This window comes from Neoarius graeffei, chromosome 3 (assembly GCF_027579695.1).
Source record: "Neoarius graeffei isolate fNeoGra1 chromosome 3, fNeoGra1.pri, whole genome shotgun sequence".
Taxonomy (NCBI): domain Eukaryota; kingdom Metazoa; phylum Chordata; class Actinopteri; order Siluriformes; family Ariidae; genus Neoarius; species Neoarius graeffei.
In genome coordinates, this window is record NC_083571.1 from 26,947,309 (window position 1) to 26,963,900 (window position 16,592).

The window sequence follows — 16,592 nt, forward strand, 5'->3', positions numbered from 1 at the left end:
GTCACCGGGTACAACTGCCATGATTGGCCATGGGCTACATATACGCCAAATGATAGACATTTGCAACGTCCAATAAACGGCCGTTGACAATCGTAAACCACACCTCCCCTACGAGAAATTCAATAGGCGGATTCCAGACCATATTTCACTTGTGATATGGTCTGGTGTTAACCAGACTAGCAGAGAGTTGGTGCTAGCCTGGAACCGTTTTTTCTGGCCCCAGAGCCAGTTCTTTGTCAGTGGAAACAGAAAACCCGGTTCCAAACTAAGCACTGGCTCCGAACCAGCCCTGGAACTGCTTTGGTGGAAAAGGGGCATCCGTCCCCCTTTTCCCCCCACTACGACGCCCCTGGTCATACACACCAAATGAGCATTAAAAAATTAAAAGTTACGGTATAAAACCCTTTGTTACATGCTGTTCGAGGAAAAATAATCTATTTTGAGGTTAAGGAACTCGGGCTGCATCACATCACGACACCTGATAGAGTCGCGGATATGCAAATTAAACTATGAATATGTAAATTAGCCCGTGTCGTCATCTGCAGTAACTTATTTATTTATTTTAAAGCGTGCACCTCTTTGAAAATGACACTGACGTCATGTATCATTGACGATCTTCGGCGGTGTCTCGCGCCGCGAAATGGATTGATGAGGTGACGTCAGCAGGCAGCGACCTCGAGCGGCGCGGGAGGGGAGAGGAGATTAATCTGTGCGCGCGCGGCCGGCTGAGAGCGAGCGCGAGCCTGGAGAGGCGCGCGCACTAATCTCCAAGGAAACGGGACCGTTCATTAACATTAGAAACATTAAAACAAGCAACAAACAAACAAACAAAACACGGTACCGAGTCAACAGAGGGACAAACCGAGAGGGAAGGAGAGTTTGTGAGGCTGGACTGAGACACACAGCCGGGGAGGATGAGCCTGCACTGGGGAGCCGCGGACAGACCCTGAGGGCTTTTTCCTGAGGTAAGCTCTCTCTCTCTCTCTCTCTCTCTCTCTCTCTCTGTACAGCGGAGTGTAAAACCCTGCTTCAGAATAGTTTATTAGCTACACAGGTAAAGCTACTTTTTTATGGGCTGAGTGGCGCTCAGTTTCTTGTTCACACACACTGCTTGTGTAATAAAATTTCAACCCTAAAGTTTAAATAAGCACCGAGTCAGGATTTCACTCCGCTTGAAATTATTTACCTCAGAACTGCCTTTATCCAGGTACAGGAGCGCGAGCGCGTTAATATTTACAAACCCTACGCTATTATAATATCATTAAAAATCCTAAAATCTTTCTTTCTTTGTGAATCAGGCTGAGAGAGATGATCAGGCTGCACCCTGATCACACTATGCATTAATTTTGACGCTTTAGGACGCAGCCAATAACCGGCTAATTGTTTAATTAGTTTACAAAATGGCGGACGTTTATTACAGGACTTATGGGTTGTTTTACAATCAGGGTACGCAAGCTAAAAATCACATTTAACACTTATTATCTTCAATATCAAAAGGCTTGACTAAATAAACTTGGTTGTTTATTGTAGCCCTGTGATAGCTCTATTTCCCATGCAAAAAAAAAAAAGGTGATAACGTTATTTTTGGTGAATGTATAGCTATGTCATATTTAGCAAAAATTACTCGTGTCATTTAGAAAAAGTGCTTTCTTGACCACTTAAATCATCCTTTATACCATAAAACAAATATTTGGTTCCATATCATTGGAAACATAGTTAAGTTTTAATGTTGAATGCCAGTAAGTTTTCGATCAAATTAGTATGTCAAAAAAAAAAAAAAATGTCCTCTCCGAGACAGCTAATTTTTCAATAAAATAACATATCTAAAATGATTATTTTCATCCTTATATTTAAAAGCACTATGGAAGTAGTGGATTCTGAATTGTCAAAAAAAAAAAGAGTCCTCTCTGAGAATCACTTCATTTGTTTCTCCTATCTTATAGCAGATTACACAAAACTACCATACACACATGTCAAAAAATCACCTGAAATCTGTTCTTTAACTTGTGCTTCACGTAGGAATCAGTTTGAATTTTGGACCCCTGTGACACAAACTGTGTACCCTGATTGCAAAACAACCCTTAAGGTTTAAGGTTCGTTTATAAGAACAGGCTACTATTCAGACTCAGAGTGCTAAAGAAAGGGACCTGACTGACAAGGAAGGGTAAAGGTTTAGTGCCCCTTTTTTTTTTTTTTTTTGAGAGAGCATGAGGAGTCTGTGTCTCTGATTACCTCTCGGACCCCAAATTAAGAGGTAAATTAGGTTTGTGAAATGCCGCAGGCTGAATGAAGCCTCAGCGGTGTTTATAACGGTTCCTGTGTCACCTATATGGAAAGTTACCTCACATCCTGACGCCCCTGTGCGCGCGCGGGCTTTTATAGGAAGATTACTGAAATTTTAGGCGCCGTGTTACTTTTACAGCTACCGGCTCGGTCCAGAGGAGGGGAGAAAAGGGGAACAAAGGGAAATAAAACCGGTTGTTCGGGTTGGAGAGACGCCTGCGGCTACAATAGGTCAGGTGGCATTTCAGAGATTTACACACAGGTGGATAAAAAGCGGGTGCCAGGTCTCAGCAGCACGTGCACGGCGTCGTGGAGACTGTGTGCGCGCGCATGCGTGTACGTGTGTGCGCAAACCGCTTTATTATTATTATTATTATCATTATTATTATTGTTATTATTTAGGCTGTAATTTGCCAAAGATTCGGACGCGCGCGCCAACTTTCGGTAAGTTTCATGATTTGGACTCGTGCCATCGAGTCGAAGCGAGCTTTTTGTCAAATAGCACCAGAATGTGAGACTTCCATCATCATCATCATCATCATCATTAGTGTGCGAAATAGATTTTGGTTTGGGGGGGTCAGTGTCAGTCACCCAAAACTTAGATAATAAACTTTATGGGAATCAGATGTTGTTATACCGTAATAATACGTTATACCGTTTTCTTGAGGCACCATTTCTCATCTCATCTCATTATCTGTAGCCGCTTTATCCTGTTCTGCAGGGTCGCAGGCAAGCTGGAGCCTATCCCAGCTGACTACGGGCGAAAGGCGGGGTGGACAAGTCGCCAGGTCATCACAGGGCTGACACATATAGACACAGACAACCATTCACACTCACATTCACACCTACGGTCAATTTAGAGCCGCCAGTTAACCTAACCTGCATGTCTTTGAACTGTGGGGGAAACCCACACGGACAGAACATGCAAACTCCTCACAGAAAGGCCCTCGCCGGCCACGGGGCTCGAACCTGGACCTTCTTGCTGTGAGGCGACAGCGCTAACCACTACAGCACCGTGCCGCCTGGCACCATTTCTGATAACGTTGAAATATTTTTGCTAATGTACTTATGGAATTCAATGTCAGCTAGTAATTTTAAATACCTTTAGTTTTGGAACCAGATGTACCAGTAAAGTATAACAAAATGGTTCTTTTGCCAACAGGTGGTAGATATTCTAATTTTCTTTTTCTCTCCATGGTACACTCTAATATAAACAACAGTCAATATTTGTATATTTATTTAAAACATAAACCCTATGGTGGCGGCACGGTGGTGTAGTGGTTAGTGCTGTTGCCTCACAGCAAGAAGGTTCTGGGTTCAAGCCACATGGCCGGCGAGGGCCTTTCTGTGCGGAGTTTGCATGTTCTCCCCGTGTCCGTGTGGGTTTCCTCCCAGTGCTCCGGTTTCCCCCACAGCCCAAAGACATGCAGGTTAGGTTAACTGGTGGCTCTAAATTGACCGTAGGTGTGAATGTGAGTGTGAATGGTTGTCTGTGTCTATGTGTCAGCCCTGTGATGACCTGGGGACTTGTCCAGGGTGTGCCCCGCCTTTCGCCCGTAGTCAGCTGGGATAGGCTCCAGCTTGCCTGCGACCCTGTAGAACAGGATAAAGCGGCTAGAGATAATGAGATGTACCAGTAAAGTATGACAAAATGGTTCTTTTGCCAACAGGTGGGGTAGATATTCTAATTTTCTTTTTCTCTCCATGGTACACTCTAATATAAACAACAGTCAATATTTGTATATTTATTTAAAACATAAACCCTATGGCGGCGGCACGGTGGTGTAGTGGTTAGCACTGTCACCTCACAGCTAGAAGGTTCTGGGTTCGAGCCACATGGCCGGCGAGGGCCTTTCTGTGCGGAGTTTGCATGTTCTCCCCGTGTCCGCGTGGGTTTCCTCCGGGTGCTCCGGTTTCCCCCACAGTCCAAAGACATGCAGGTTAGGTTAACTGGTGACTCTAAATGGACCGTAGGTGTGAATGTGAGTGTGAATGGTTGTCTGTGTCTATGTGTCAGCCCTGTGATGACCTGGGGACTTGTCCAGGGTGTACCCCGCCTTTCGCCCGTAGTCAGCTGGGATAGGCTCCAGCTTGCCTGCGACCCTGTAGAACACGATAAAGCGGCTCGAGATAATGAGATGAGAGAAACCCTATGACTATGAGGTTATGATCTTTCATTTCACAACAATTTGTGTTTACAAACACTGTGATAAATGCCACTGATAATATCAAAATCTTAACTTGCTATAATATCAGGTCTCCAGGGGCTAATGATGTCTACCCTAGATAAGCATTATCAGTGCACTGGTAAGGGCATGTGTTGGCCATTATAGACTATGATTCATCACAGATTCACCATTGTGCATTTATTGCAACATCTCTCTTTGAAATTGCACAGTTTTGCTGTGACAAATATTAACAATGCATATTCTTTTTGTACTGTAGGTACTTATTTGTGATTCAATCTCAGACTATTCTCAGTGAGTCACTATGTTAACTATAATTATAAGTCTTAATCTATAACATAGTTTGCAGTTGTAACTGTTAGAATTTAGATGCTGTGTACTACTTATCAATCATAGACTTACTCTCATGTTCCAAATAATAGTACAGGTAGGAATAATAGTATAGGTAGTTTTTCAATAGTATAGGTAGTTTTTCTCTGTCTTAATAACAGTGCAGGCCCAAGTAGTATAGCCAAGAAATTCTTGAGTGATAATAATAGTACAGGATGGAATAATAGTATAGAGCAGAAATATCTCTCAATGGTTTATATTTTACCACAGGCTTTGTAATCAATTGTAATAATTTTTTTTTTACAATACTTTGCTCATGCACAGGTTTTAGAGGGGTCTTTTTGGGACCCACCCTGGTCTTTTAAAATGCATCTTTTGAGGGGGCTTGTTTAGCTTTTTGGGGGGCGGGGGGGGTCAAACCCCCCCCAGACTCCCTCTCATTTTGCACACTGATCATCATCTCTCTCTCAGTGCAATTCAAATACTAGTCTAGTATAGACTTATTCTTGCTAAAGCCTTTAAATCACTCACAACAACATAGATCACATAGACTCCCCGAAATCAACTGATCCTTGAAGCTGGAGTGGTGCCATGGAGGATGCATGTGCTGTGCTTTATTATGTATGTTTATATAAGGTGCATGTGGTCCTACATTAATTAAATGCTTTTAGCTTTTAGAGTGATTATTTGTTTAAAAAAATGTATAAAGATTCATAGAACCTCTACCTTTATTTCTGGGAGTGTGAGGATCACAAATACTGCGACACTTAAAGTGCATATTCTGGACCAATTTTTTTTTTTATATGAAAGTATGTCCCTTTACCAATTTACTTCAAATGGCTTGATTTTAACTGAATTTTTCTGATATTGCGCAAGGTAAAAAATTGCACAAAATGCAGAATGTGACAGATATTTGACCAAAGTTTAATATAAAATAGGAGAATTACATTGATCTTGCTCCTGAATTTACCTGTGATATGCACATTAAGCGACTCAAAGGCGTTTTTCATGAAATGTTTATATATGACAAATCCATCCATCCATCCGTCCATTATCTGTAGCTGCTTATCCTGTTCTACAGGGTCGCAGGCAAGCTGGAGCCTATCCCAGCTGACTATGGGCGAGAGGCGGGGTACACCCTGGACAAGTCGCCAGGTCATCACAGGGCTGATGACAAATACATCATGCATCAAAATGTTCTTTCTTTTTACCGAGATCTGCTTACAAATAAGAATAGCCATAATAAAAGATTTACAAATAAGGACGTTTTTGACCGTTTATCAAGAAAGAAGAAGAAGAAGATCTACACTACTTTTTTCACCTGCTGTTACTACTGCTAATAACATGCACTTACTGTAAGTGTTGGGCTGGAGGTTTAAGTAGCATCAATACTGACAAATCAGGAAGTGATTACATTTATTGCAGGATTACCATAATATTTCCAGATTGCACATCCTTTTAATAATAATTTTAAACGATCTGCTGGAAATAATTTTGCTTAAATACCCAGTAGACTGTTTGTCTCTGTAGACTATTTGTTTACTAGTCACTATTTTTCTGCGCTCATTTCTCGGGTTATTGATTTGACATTGTTTGCATAATGTAAAGCTGCCGTATGATGCTTTTAACTGCGCACAAAAGATACGAATTCTGATAATTACTCAGTGCAAACTAATAATTCTCTCTCTCTCTCTCTCTCTCTCTCTCTCTCTTTCTCTGCCTCTCAGTGAGCTCTGACCCCCGGAGCTCTGCTCTTCAGGAGTGTGTGCATGTCGGGGGGTGGTGGTGGTGTGTGTCCTCTGAGAGACCTGCGTGAGCCCCCGCTCTGTCCTGCCCTGCTCGTCGTACCGGACCAATGAGGGTCCACGTGAGCCACTAAATTGCAGTGTGAGCCCTTCAAGCCTGCACACTCTGCTTTTTTCCCCCCGATGGACTGCATGCATTCAACACGGACTAGTAAAATGCATTGGATCACCCTGCTGCTGGCCAGCTTCACTTTTTGGGGCAAAGTGTCCGTGTACAACTGTTTAGATTACGAAGAGAGCTTTGATTATTATGAAGAGGAGAAATCGGAGACCATAGACTACAAAGATCCCTGCAAAGCTGGTAAGACTATTATTATTATTATTATTATTATTATTATTATTATTATTATTGTGTTTTTGCTTTTTAATCTTTGTTAGCACCATAGGATATATTTATAGACCTACCTGAATGGTTATGATTACAGCAAATTAACAGTTACTTTGTCACCTTTTCTCTCACCTTGAATTGACCACAAAAGTTTATTATTATTATTATTATTATTATTATTATTATTGTTGTTGGATTACTCTGTTTATTTGTGTATTTCTTGGCGCCCGCAAGCCTGTGATTCTTTTCTAGCCGCAGTGATGGTAGTAAGACCGAATGTAGAGATTGTTTTGAATAGTGATGACTTTCTCCTTCCTTCACTGACTTGCTGTGCCAGCGCTTTAACAGCCTGCGGTTCCAACTCCCCGCCCGCCCCCAAACGGGATGATCCCGCAGTTCCTCAGGCCACATGCACATCGCTGCTACGCGGGCACCTGACCGCGCACACATTCTCCTTGACCGTGAGCAGATGTGTGCAAGAGTCACACCTGCTCCAGAGCAGAGATTAAGCTTGTCTCTGTGTGTGTGTGTGTGAGAGAGAGTTTTCACTGGCATCCTGTGGGGTGGGCGACATATCCATTCATCCAATCATTCATCTTAGGTAAGCGCTTTATCCTGATCAGGGTATGACACCCTACATGGGATGCCAGTCCCATCACAGGACACCATGCACCCACACATTACTAAATGGGTAGATCCCAAGTGTAAAATTAACACCCAGAGTGTGAAATTATCTCCTAAAGTGTCAAAACAGCCCAAAACATGCAGCATTGTAGGTATTATTTCATGATTGGCAGAACTTGCCCTGTAAGGTGTACAACACCAATTCAGTTTTTTCAGTATAAGCGTGTTGTGTGATGAAACTGGTAGGGACTGACTCTATGAATGCTGTACAGCTGTGTGTGTGTGTGTGTGTGCGCGCACGTGCATGTGCAAGTGCGCACAGTTATGAAATATGACACCCCTACATTGTTATTAATATGACAGACAACTGGATATCTTTCCACATCTTACATATCTGGACACACTGATAGCTGTGTGTGAGAAAGAGTGAGAAACTTCACCCATGGCTGAACAGATGTTTAAAACTTTTTACAGTTAAAGTCCTTTTAAATTCTCTCTCTCTCTCTCTCTCTCTCTCTCTGCCTCTGCATGCGTCTGTCTTGCTGTCATCTTGCTTGTAATGTTTACACGTTAACTGTAAATCTGAGTCACTGTCTCACTGTTCAGACAATGTTTGTAACTTGCAACCATTAAGCTGTTTTCCAACTTTAAAGCATCAAAAACAGCCGTTTAAGGAGTGGGTGGGGGGGGGGGGGGGGGGGGGAATGGGATGGTTCTAGGGAGGACCTCTGTTTTCCTAAACTGAAAAACATTTGTGAGAATCACTTAAGGGAAAGGGCGGACAATATTTAGATCATTGCTCATGCACGTACACACACACACACACACACACACACACACACACACACACACACACACACACACACACATTTGTCTTACTGTCCTTGTGAGGACCTTCTGCTGACATAATTATTAATGCACCTAATTAACATCTTAACAATAATAACTCAGTAACCAAAAGCAATATCTTGTTTTTTTGTAGCACAATCTTAAAGTAGGTTCACCTACACTTGATGCACGTCCTACTCATCTTCAGGACGTGTTATTTCATTATTTAAATATTTTCTTAACATCGTGCTCAATACAAACCAGCCGCTAATATCCAGGTAATGCATTACGAAGTAAACATGGCAACAAAAAGTGCCGATAAGTTATATTTTCTGACTCTCGTCGTGTGATGTGAAATGCTGACCGGCTAAAAATAACCGAGCCGTTGAACACCTTCGATCTGCATCACACTCAAGCAAACGCGAGCTGAGTGAGCATTTTAACTGCTGCCTTCTAGCACTGCTAGCTAAGATACTAAAGCACACACCACACACATACCCTAAGAGTCCATAGCACTATCAAAGTGATCTTTTTTTGTTTGTTTGTTTGTTTGTTTTCTTTGTACCTTCTCAAAACTGTGCTCGTACCAGTCTAATCATCCTGAACACACTCAGGACTGCATGCACAGAAGATGTCCCCTTTCCAGTTTTTTCTTCCTCAGGGAGCGTTTCCTCACCATTGGTTTGCTCAATAGGGATCTAAGTCTACACCCGAATTTCTGTAAAGGGCGCTCCATTCATAAACACGCCGCACATTTGATAAAGTGTAATTGTGTCGAGTTTTGAGCTGAGATGTAGCCTTTCTTACTCATAGATAAGATGTTTGGTTTTCTTTTATTTACAGAAACTAGTAGTTTAAAACAACAAAAAAAACAAGTTGTATTAGTTTCAATAGGCCAGTAATGCAGTCATTAGAGCACGTTTATCTGTTGCTGTTATCTTAAGGCATTGTAATCATAATGGCCCGGTCACTGCAGAATAACCAATCCTTTGAGATTATGCAAATCCAGCCCACGCCTCCTAAATAAAAGAGCAAAGAAACACAAACAAGCCTGAGCTACTGCCTAATGTGTGTGTGTGCGTGTGTGAGATAAATCTCTGTCTATTGTCTCCATACATGTTTCCAGGATTGTGTGTTTGCAGGTTGTGCATGATTATAGTGCACTACAATTCAAGGTTAACCCAAGGATATGTTTTGTGTGTGTGTGTTGGGGGGGTTAATGCTAGGGTATTTTACAGCATAATGAAAGGGATTGGCTTTAAAAACCATATCTCTTTTCAGACTGTCAATACTGTCATTTCACACACACACACACACACACACACACACACACACACACACACACATATATACTGTATGCACTCATGCACACAAACCCTGAATACAGGTATCACAGGATCCTGAGTTTGCAACTGTGCTTCTGGCTGTTTGTGTGTAGTATCGGAGTCCTCTAAATTAACCCACAGGCTGCTGATGCATTTTATGGCCGTGCTTTACTCATGGCACAGATGGACCCTGTATTTAGTATGTACTTTAAGAAGAAGAAACCTTTATTTGTCACATGCACACTTCAAGCACAGTGAAATTCATCCTCTGCATTTAACCCATCTGAAGCAGTGAACACATACACGCGCACACACACACACACTCAGAGCAGCGGGCAGCCACACCAGAGCGCCCGGGGAGCAGTCAGGGGTTAGGTACCTTGCTCAAGGGCACCTTAGCCCAAGGCCGCCCCACGTCAACCTAACCTGCATGTCTTTGGATTGTGGGGGAAACTGGAGCAAACCCACACAGACATGGGGAGAACATGCAAACTCCACACAGAAAGGCCCTCGCCGGCTGCTGGGTTCGAACCCAGAACCTTCTTGTTGTGAGGCGACTGTGCTAACCACTACACGACCATGCCGCCCAGTACGGTGGTGTAGTGTACTTTGTAACTGCCTGCATTGCAAGGTTGAATTTTTTTTTTTATGGGAAAAACTCTAGCCGTGTGTCCAAAATCATTCACTTGTTCACTGCTCCCTACTCCCTATAGGGAATTACTATATAGAGGACTATATAGTGAGCTCATTGGTAAAATGAAAAAACGCTTTTGGACATTAGTCCGTCACGCTGGTATTTACATCATTACTGTCGCACAATTAAAACGTGCCAGATCAGTCGGCTGGTGGGTTTCAAAATAATAAACACATGCATGTATTTTTGTGATAAATCCATATTATACCGAGCGTATTTCCCCACATTAATCAATACAAAGTACCTGCATCTTTCAGTTCTTTTAAATCAAGGCAGAATAATTTCTTCTTTGCCGCTGCCTTTTATTAAATAAAAATTTGAGACTTTACAGCGCGACCGCAATGCATGATGGGATATATTGCTTGGTTAGTGATCATCGGTTGGACACTACTTTTCGTGATGCATTGTGGGATACTTTGAGTGCACTATATAGGGTGTAAATAATCCTCACTATCGTTTCGGACAGCACTACAAAATGGCGTCCTCACTGTATAGTGAGTAGGGAGTGAGTTTGGACACTGAGTAGGGAGTGATTTTGGACACAGGGTAGGTATATACAGTACCAGTCAAAAGTTTGGATGTGCCTATTCATTCATGTACATGTTTTTTTGTATTTTGTATTTTCTACATTGTAGAACAATACTGAAGACATAAAAACTATGAAACAACATATGGAACATATGTGGAATTATGTGGGAAACAAAAAAAAAGTTAAAAAACAACAAAATATATGTATGATGTTTTAGACTCTTCAAAGTGTTCAGCATTTACCTTGATGACGCTTTGCACACTATTAGCATTATCTTAACTAGCTTCATGAGGGAGTCACCTGGAACGCTTTTCAATTAACAGGTGCCTCGTCAAAAGGTAATTAGTGGACGAGTTTCTTGCCTTCTTAATGCGTTTGAGATCAAACAGTAAAGAGTAAATAATAAAAATACCTTATAATAAATTCAACACCTCAACTGTAGTAATCCATATTATGTCAAGAACTGTTCAACTAAGTAAAGAAAAACAATGTCCATCATTACTTTAAGACATGGAGTGACTTTTAATTAATAAAAATAAAGACAAAACATTGAATTAGAAGGTTGTAGCAAATCCCTGATGTGGGTGGAGTACAGAAGCACGGCAGGCGGGAGCTAAAGTTCTAACAAACTTTATATTTTTTATATATATATATATATATATATATATATTTTTTTTTTTCAGCAGCAGCACGGTGGTGTAGTGGTTAGTGCTGTCGCCTTACAGCAAGAAGGTCTGGGTTTGAGCCCCGTGGCCAGCGAGGGCCTTTCTGTGTGGAGTTTGCATGTTCTCCCTGTGTCCGCGTGGGTTTCCTCCGGGTGCTCCGGTTTCCCCCACAGTCCAAAGACATGCAGGTTAGGTTAACTGGCGACTCTAAATTGACTGTAGGTGTGAATGTGAGTGTGAATGGTTGTCTGTGTCTATGGCTGCGTTCACACTGCAGGCTGAAGTGACTCAAATCCGATCTTTTCGCCCATATGTGACCTGTATCCGATCTTTTATTGACAATATGAACGACACAGATCCGATTTTTTCAAATCCGACCCAGGCCGTTTGGATATGTGGTCCTAATTCCGATTCCTATCCGCTCTTTTCATATGCGACTTCAGTCTGAACCACCAGGTCGCATTCATCCGACTTGCACGTCATCAACAAGCCACAAACGTCACTATTCTGCGCTGAAGTAGGCGGCGGGTCTCTCAAAAAAAGTTACAACAACATGGCGCATAATCACGGGCGCAGATAGAGGGTGGGACTCGTCCCACCCAGATTTAAATTCACCTCGTTCGGTCCTCCCCACTTATAGGGAGGAAAAAACGTCTATGCTGTCTTTCTTTGCATAAGGCAAACCTCACGGAAAAATCAAAAGACTAATTACCATTCGGTTTATTGAGGTGCACAGCAGTGTATACATAGTTGCAACAACTCACATAAAACAAAGACTGATATTCGGTTGGTTGAGCTGCGCAGACTGCACAGGTTGCGAGCTCGAGCTTGGTTGCTATGGTAACCCACAACAAGTTTGACAGGCATATCGGGGTTGGTGTTGGTTTGCTGGCAGCTTTGTCCCCCCCAGTTTTTTGTCCCCCCCAGTTCAAAAAACGTATCTGTGCCCCTGCGCATGACATCAATGCGAGGGACGCTTCGGGCTGTGAAGGTTCTGAATCTTCTCAATGGAAGGACGCAGAGGTTAGGGAGCTGATTTCCATTTGGGGGGATACAGCTATTCAAGCTAGATTGGATGGGTCATACCGCAACCGGGCGGTTTTACTTCCGTAAACACTGGCCATGCTCACTGCGTGTGACGTCGTCATATCCTGCAATGCGCATGCGGAACACTTTTAGGTCGCTTTTCGTTCATACTGAGGATCACATACAAGTCGCATATATTTGTTAATGTGAACGACCTCACAAAAAAATCGGATTTCACAAAAAAATCGGAATTGAGCATTAAGCCTTGCAGTGTGAACGTAGCGTATGTGTCAGCCCTGTGATGACCTGGCGACTTGTCCAGGGTGTACCCCGCCTTTCGCCCGTAGTCAGCTGGGATAGGCTCCAGCTCACCTGCGACCCTGTAGAACAGGATAAAGCAGCTAGAGATAATGAGATGAGAATGAGATCTTTTCAGCTTACTCATTCCCACACACGTGCATTCTGGTCGGGAGAGAGTGTACCTCTTCTCTGCTCTCCCCCTCCTTTTATGCTCTGTCCCTGCAACAAACACAGACACATTAATTGACAGCAGGTGTAATAACTTAGCCACTCACCTTCCCTGACCCTGCTCTCCATTCACAGGCTGCTGCTTGGCCACGCTCTCGCTGCCACATACCCCCACCGCCTGACTCAGGCCGGGGGGCCATCCGGCCTGAAGCTGACTCCCCCTGACGGGACAGGAAGTCTGCCACCACCGTCTATGCCCCTGGCCTGTGGACCACCTCGAACTTAAACGGCTGGAGGGCGAGATACCAATAGCTGATTCGCACATTGACATCCTTCATGCGGTGGAGCCACTGGAGGGGTGCGTGGTCCGAACAGAGAGTGAAAGGGCACCCCAGCAGCTAGTATTGGAGGGCGAGGACTGCCCACTTGATGGCAAGACACTCTTTTTTGATGGTGCTGTACTTGCTTTCATGCATCGAGAGTTTACGGCTGATTTACAGCACGGGGCGCTCCTCACTCTCCACCTTCTGGGACAAAACGGCCCCCAGCCCTCTGTCCAATGCGTCAGTCTGCAAAATAAAGGGGAGAGAGAAGTCAGGGGAGTGCAAAAGTGGCCCCCCACACAGTGCAGCTTTTACCTCAGAGAAAGCCTGTTGGCACTGCTCCGTCCACTGGACCAGATCTGGAGCCCCCTTTTTAATGAGATCGGTTAGCGGGCTGGTGACATCCGAATAATTAGGTATAAACCTATGATAATAGCCAGCCAGCCCCAGGAACGGTCTCACCTCCTTTTTGGTCTTGGGCCTCGGGCAGGCCGCAATCACTGCAGTCTTGTTAATTTGGGGATGCACCTGCCCATGACCCAAGTGGAACCCCAGATACCGTACTTCCACCCGCCCAATTGCACACTTTTTCAGGTTAGCTGTGAGGCCTGGACACCTCAGCGACTTTAAAATGGCCCTCAGATGTTCCAAGTGCCACGGCCAATCATGGCTGTAGATTATTATATCATCTAGATATGCAGCCACATAGGCAGCGTGAGGGTGGAGGACCCTGTCCATGAGCCGCTGGAACGTAGCGGGCGCTCCAAATAACCCAAAAGGGAGCATGATAAATTGGTGTAATCCAAACAGTGTGGAAAAGGCTGTTTTCTCTTGGGATAGAGGAGTCAAGGGGATCTGCTAATACCCCTTTGTTAGATCCAGTGTCGAATAAAAGCGAGCAGTGCCTAACCGATCAAGCAACTCATCAATGCGAGGCATTGGGTATGCGTCGAATTTAGATACAGCGTTGACTTTTCTATAATCCACACAGGACCGGACTGACCCGTAGGTCTTGGGAACCAGGACCACTGGGCTGCTCCAGTCACTGTGGGACTCCTCGATTATGCCCATTTTGAGCATGGCTTTGAGTTCATCCCGAACCACCTTTTTCTTGTGTTCGGGCAAGCGGTAAGGGCGGCTATGCACTACCACTCCCAGGGGCGTTTCTTTGTGATGTTCTATGAGGTGGGTATGACTGGGAAGGGGCGAGAACACGTAGGAAAATTCCTTTTGCAACTTGGCTACCTCCGTGAGTTGGGCCGGTGAGAAGTGGTCTCCACAAGGGACCGGAGTGGTTCGAGATGTTATCTTTTTTACCTCCGGCCTCAGCTCTGCCTTCTCCGGGACTACCGACGCCAACGCCACGGAGACCCCCTCATTCCAGCATTTTAAAAGGTTGAGGTGGTAAATTTGTAATGCTCCACCCTTATCCGTTTGCTTCACCTCATAGTCGACGTCCCCGACTCGCCATGTGACCTCGAAGGGCCCTTGCCACTTGCCGATTAATTTAGAACTCGACGTGGGCAATAATATGAGTACTTTGTCTCCCAGCATGAACTCTCTAAGGCGCGTGCCCCGGTCATACAGCTGGATTTGATGTTCCTGTGCCTGCCGCAAATTCTCCTGGATTAGGTGTGTGAGGGTGTGGAGTTTTGCATGCAAGTCAAGAACGTACTGAATTTCGTTTTTGCTCAGCGAAGGTCCCTCCTCCCAATTTTGTCATAGCACATCCAGAATGCCACGCGGCTTACGCCCATATAATAATTCAAATGGAGAAAATCCCGTGGAGGCTTGTGAGACCTCTCATACTGTACTACAAATAACAGGGGCTCGAGCCACTTATCCCAATTACGTGCATCTTCACTTACAAATTTCTGGATTATGTTTTGGAGTGTTTGGTTAAAACGCTCCACTAAGCCATCCGTTTGTGGGTGATAGACACTGGTGCGGACAGATTTAATCCCCAGTAACCCATACAGCTCGTGCAGTGTGTGTGACATAAATGTAGTGCCTTGGTCTGTCAGGATTTCATTCGGAATCCCGACCTGGGAGATAATACGGAAGAGAGCTTCTGCAATACTGCATGCTGAGATATTGCAGAGAGGCACTGCTTCCGGATATTGCGTTGCATAGTCCACCAGAACTAAAATAAAGCGATATCCTCGTGCCGACCAATCTAATGGCCCAACGAGATCCATCCCAATTCTCTCAATTAGAGGGAGAGGTCGTAAAGGCACTTTTGGAGTGGCCGCGGGATTTATTATTTGGCATTCACGGCACGCCGCACACCACCGACGGACATCCCCGCAAATCCCTGGCCAATAGAACCGGGCCATTATTCGGGCTTGTGTTTTATCTTGCCCTAAGTGTCCAGCCATGGGATTAAAGTGAGCCACATGGAATACGAGTTTCCTATGGCTCTTTGGGATTAATAATTAGGTTATTCGTTCTCCAGTTTGAGTGTCCTGCGTCACTGGGTACAATCTATCTTTAATAATAGCAAAATAAGGGAAGGTCGGTGTCGCGCTTGGCTGAAGAGTTTGACCATCACTTGGTCAAACGCATGCCGCAGAGTCTCGTCTCGCGACTGCTCTAACGGAAAATCCTCAAGGGAATCCCTGAGAGAGGGAGGAGGAGCAGGCTGCTCCTCACTCTGACGTGGTGCTGACATAGACAGCTCTGTGACAGCTTCTCCAGTCAATGCCACACTGGGATCTTCCCATGACCTACTAGTGCAGGACCCACTATGTGTTAAATATTCCATCAGCTTTTTAAACCCTGGCCAATCAGTACCCAAAATCAACAAGTGGGTGAGATGAGGATTAACCGCTGCCTTTATTCTATGCATTTGGCCCTGAAATAGAATAGGGACAGACACTAAGGGATAATTGTGAACATCCCCATGCACACACAACACTTTCACCGCTTGTGCTCTCCCCAGTGCCTCACCTTGCACCAGGCGTTGGTGAATTGAGGTCTGATTACAACCGGAATCCACCAAAGCATGATATGTATCCCCTTGAACACTTACCGGTATGTGATACATTCCGGCCCGATTGGGGGCGGTCTCTGGCGCACCAGGGATCCGGATCATGGCTTCCACCTCCCTTGCAGAGCCCTGATTCTGGAGATGCTCCGGCTCCCCGCCGCGCCAGCACACCGGCCCAGGCTTTCCCTC

At 44.4% G+C, this 16,592-nt stretch overlaps 1 protein-coding gene across 2 annotated transcripts in view; it reads left to right on the forward strand.

Moving 5' to 3' along the window:
* The first annotated feature begins 743 nt into the window (after positions 1 to 743).
* The window catches only part of tll1 (tolloid-like 1), a 90,241-nt gene continuing 74,392 nt past the window's right edge, over positions 744 to 16,592 (forward strand). For both annotated transcript variants that reach the window (XM_060916581.1, XM_060916580.1), the window contains exons 1-2: positions 744 to 965; positions 6,527 to 6,905. In XM_060916581.1, coding sequence (XP_060772564.1) covers positions 6,728 to 6,905 — 178 coding nt within the window. In that variant the 5' untranslated portion in view covers positions 744 to 965; positions 6,527 to 6,727. The remainder of the gene's footprint in view (positions 966 to 6,526; positions 6,906 to 16,592) is intronic.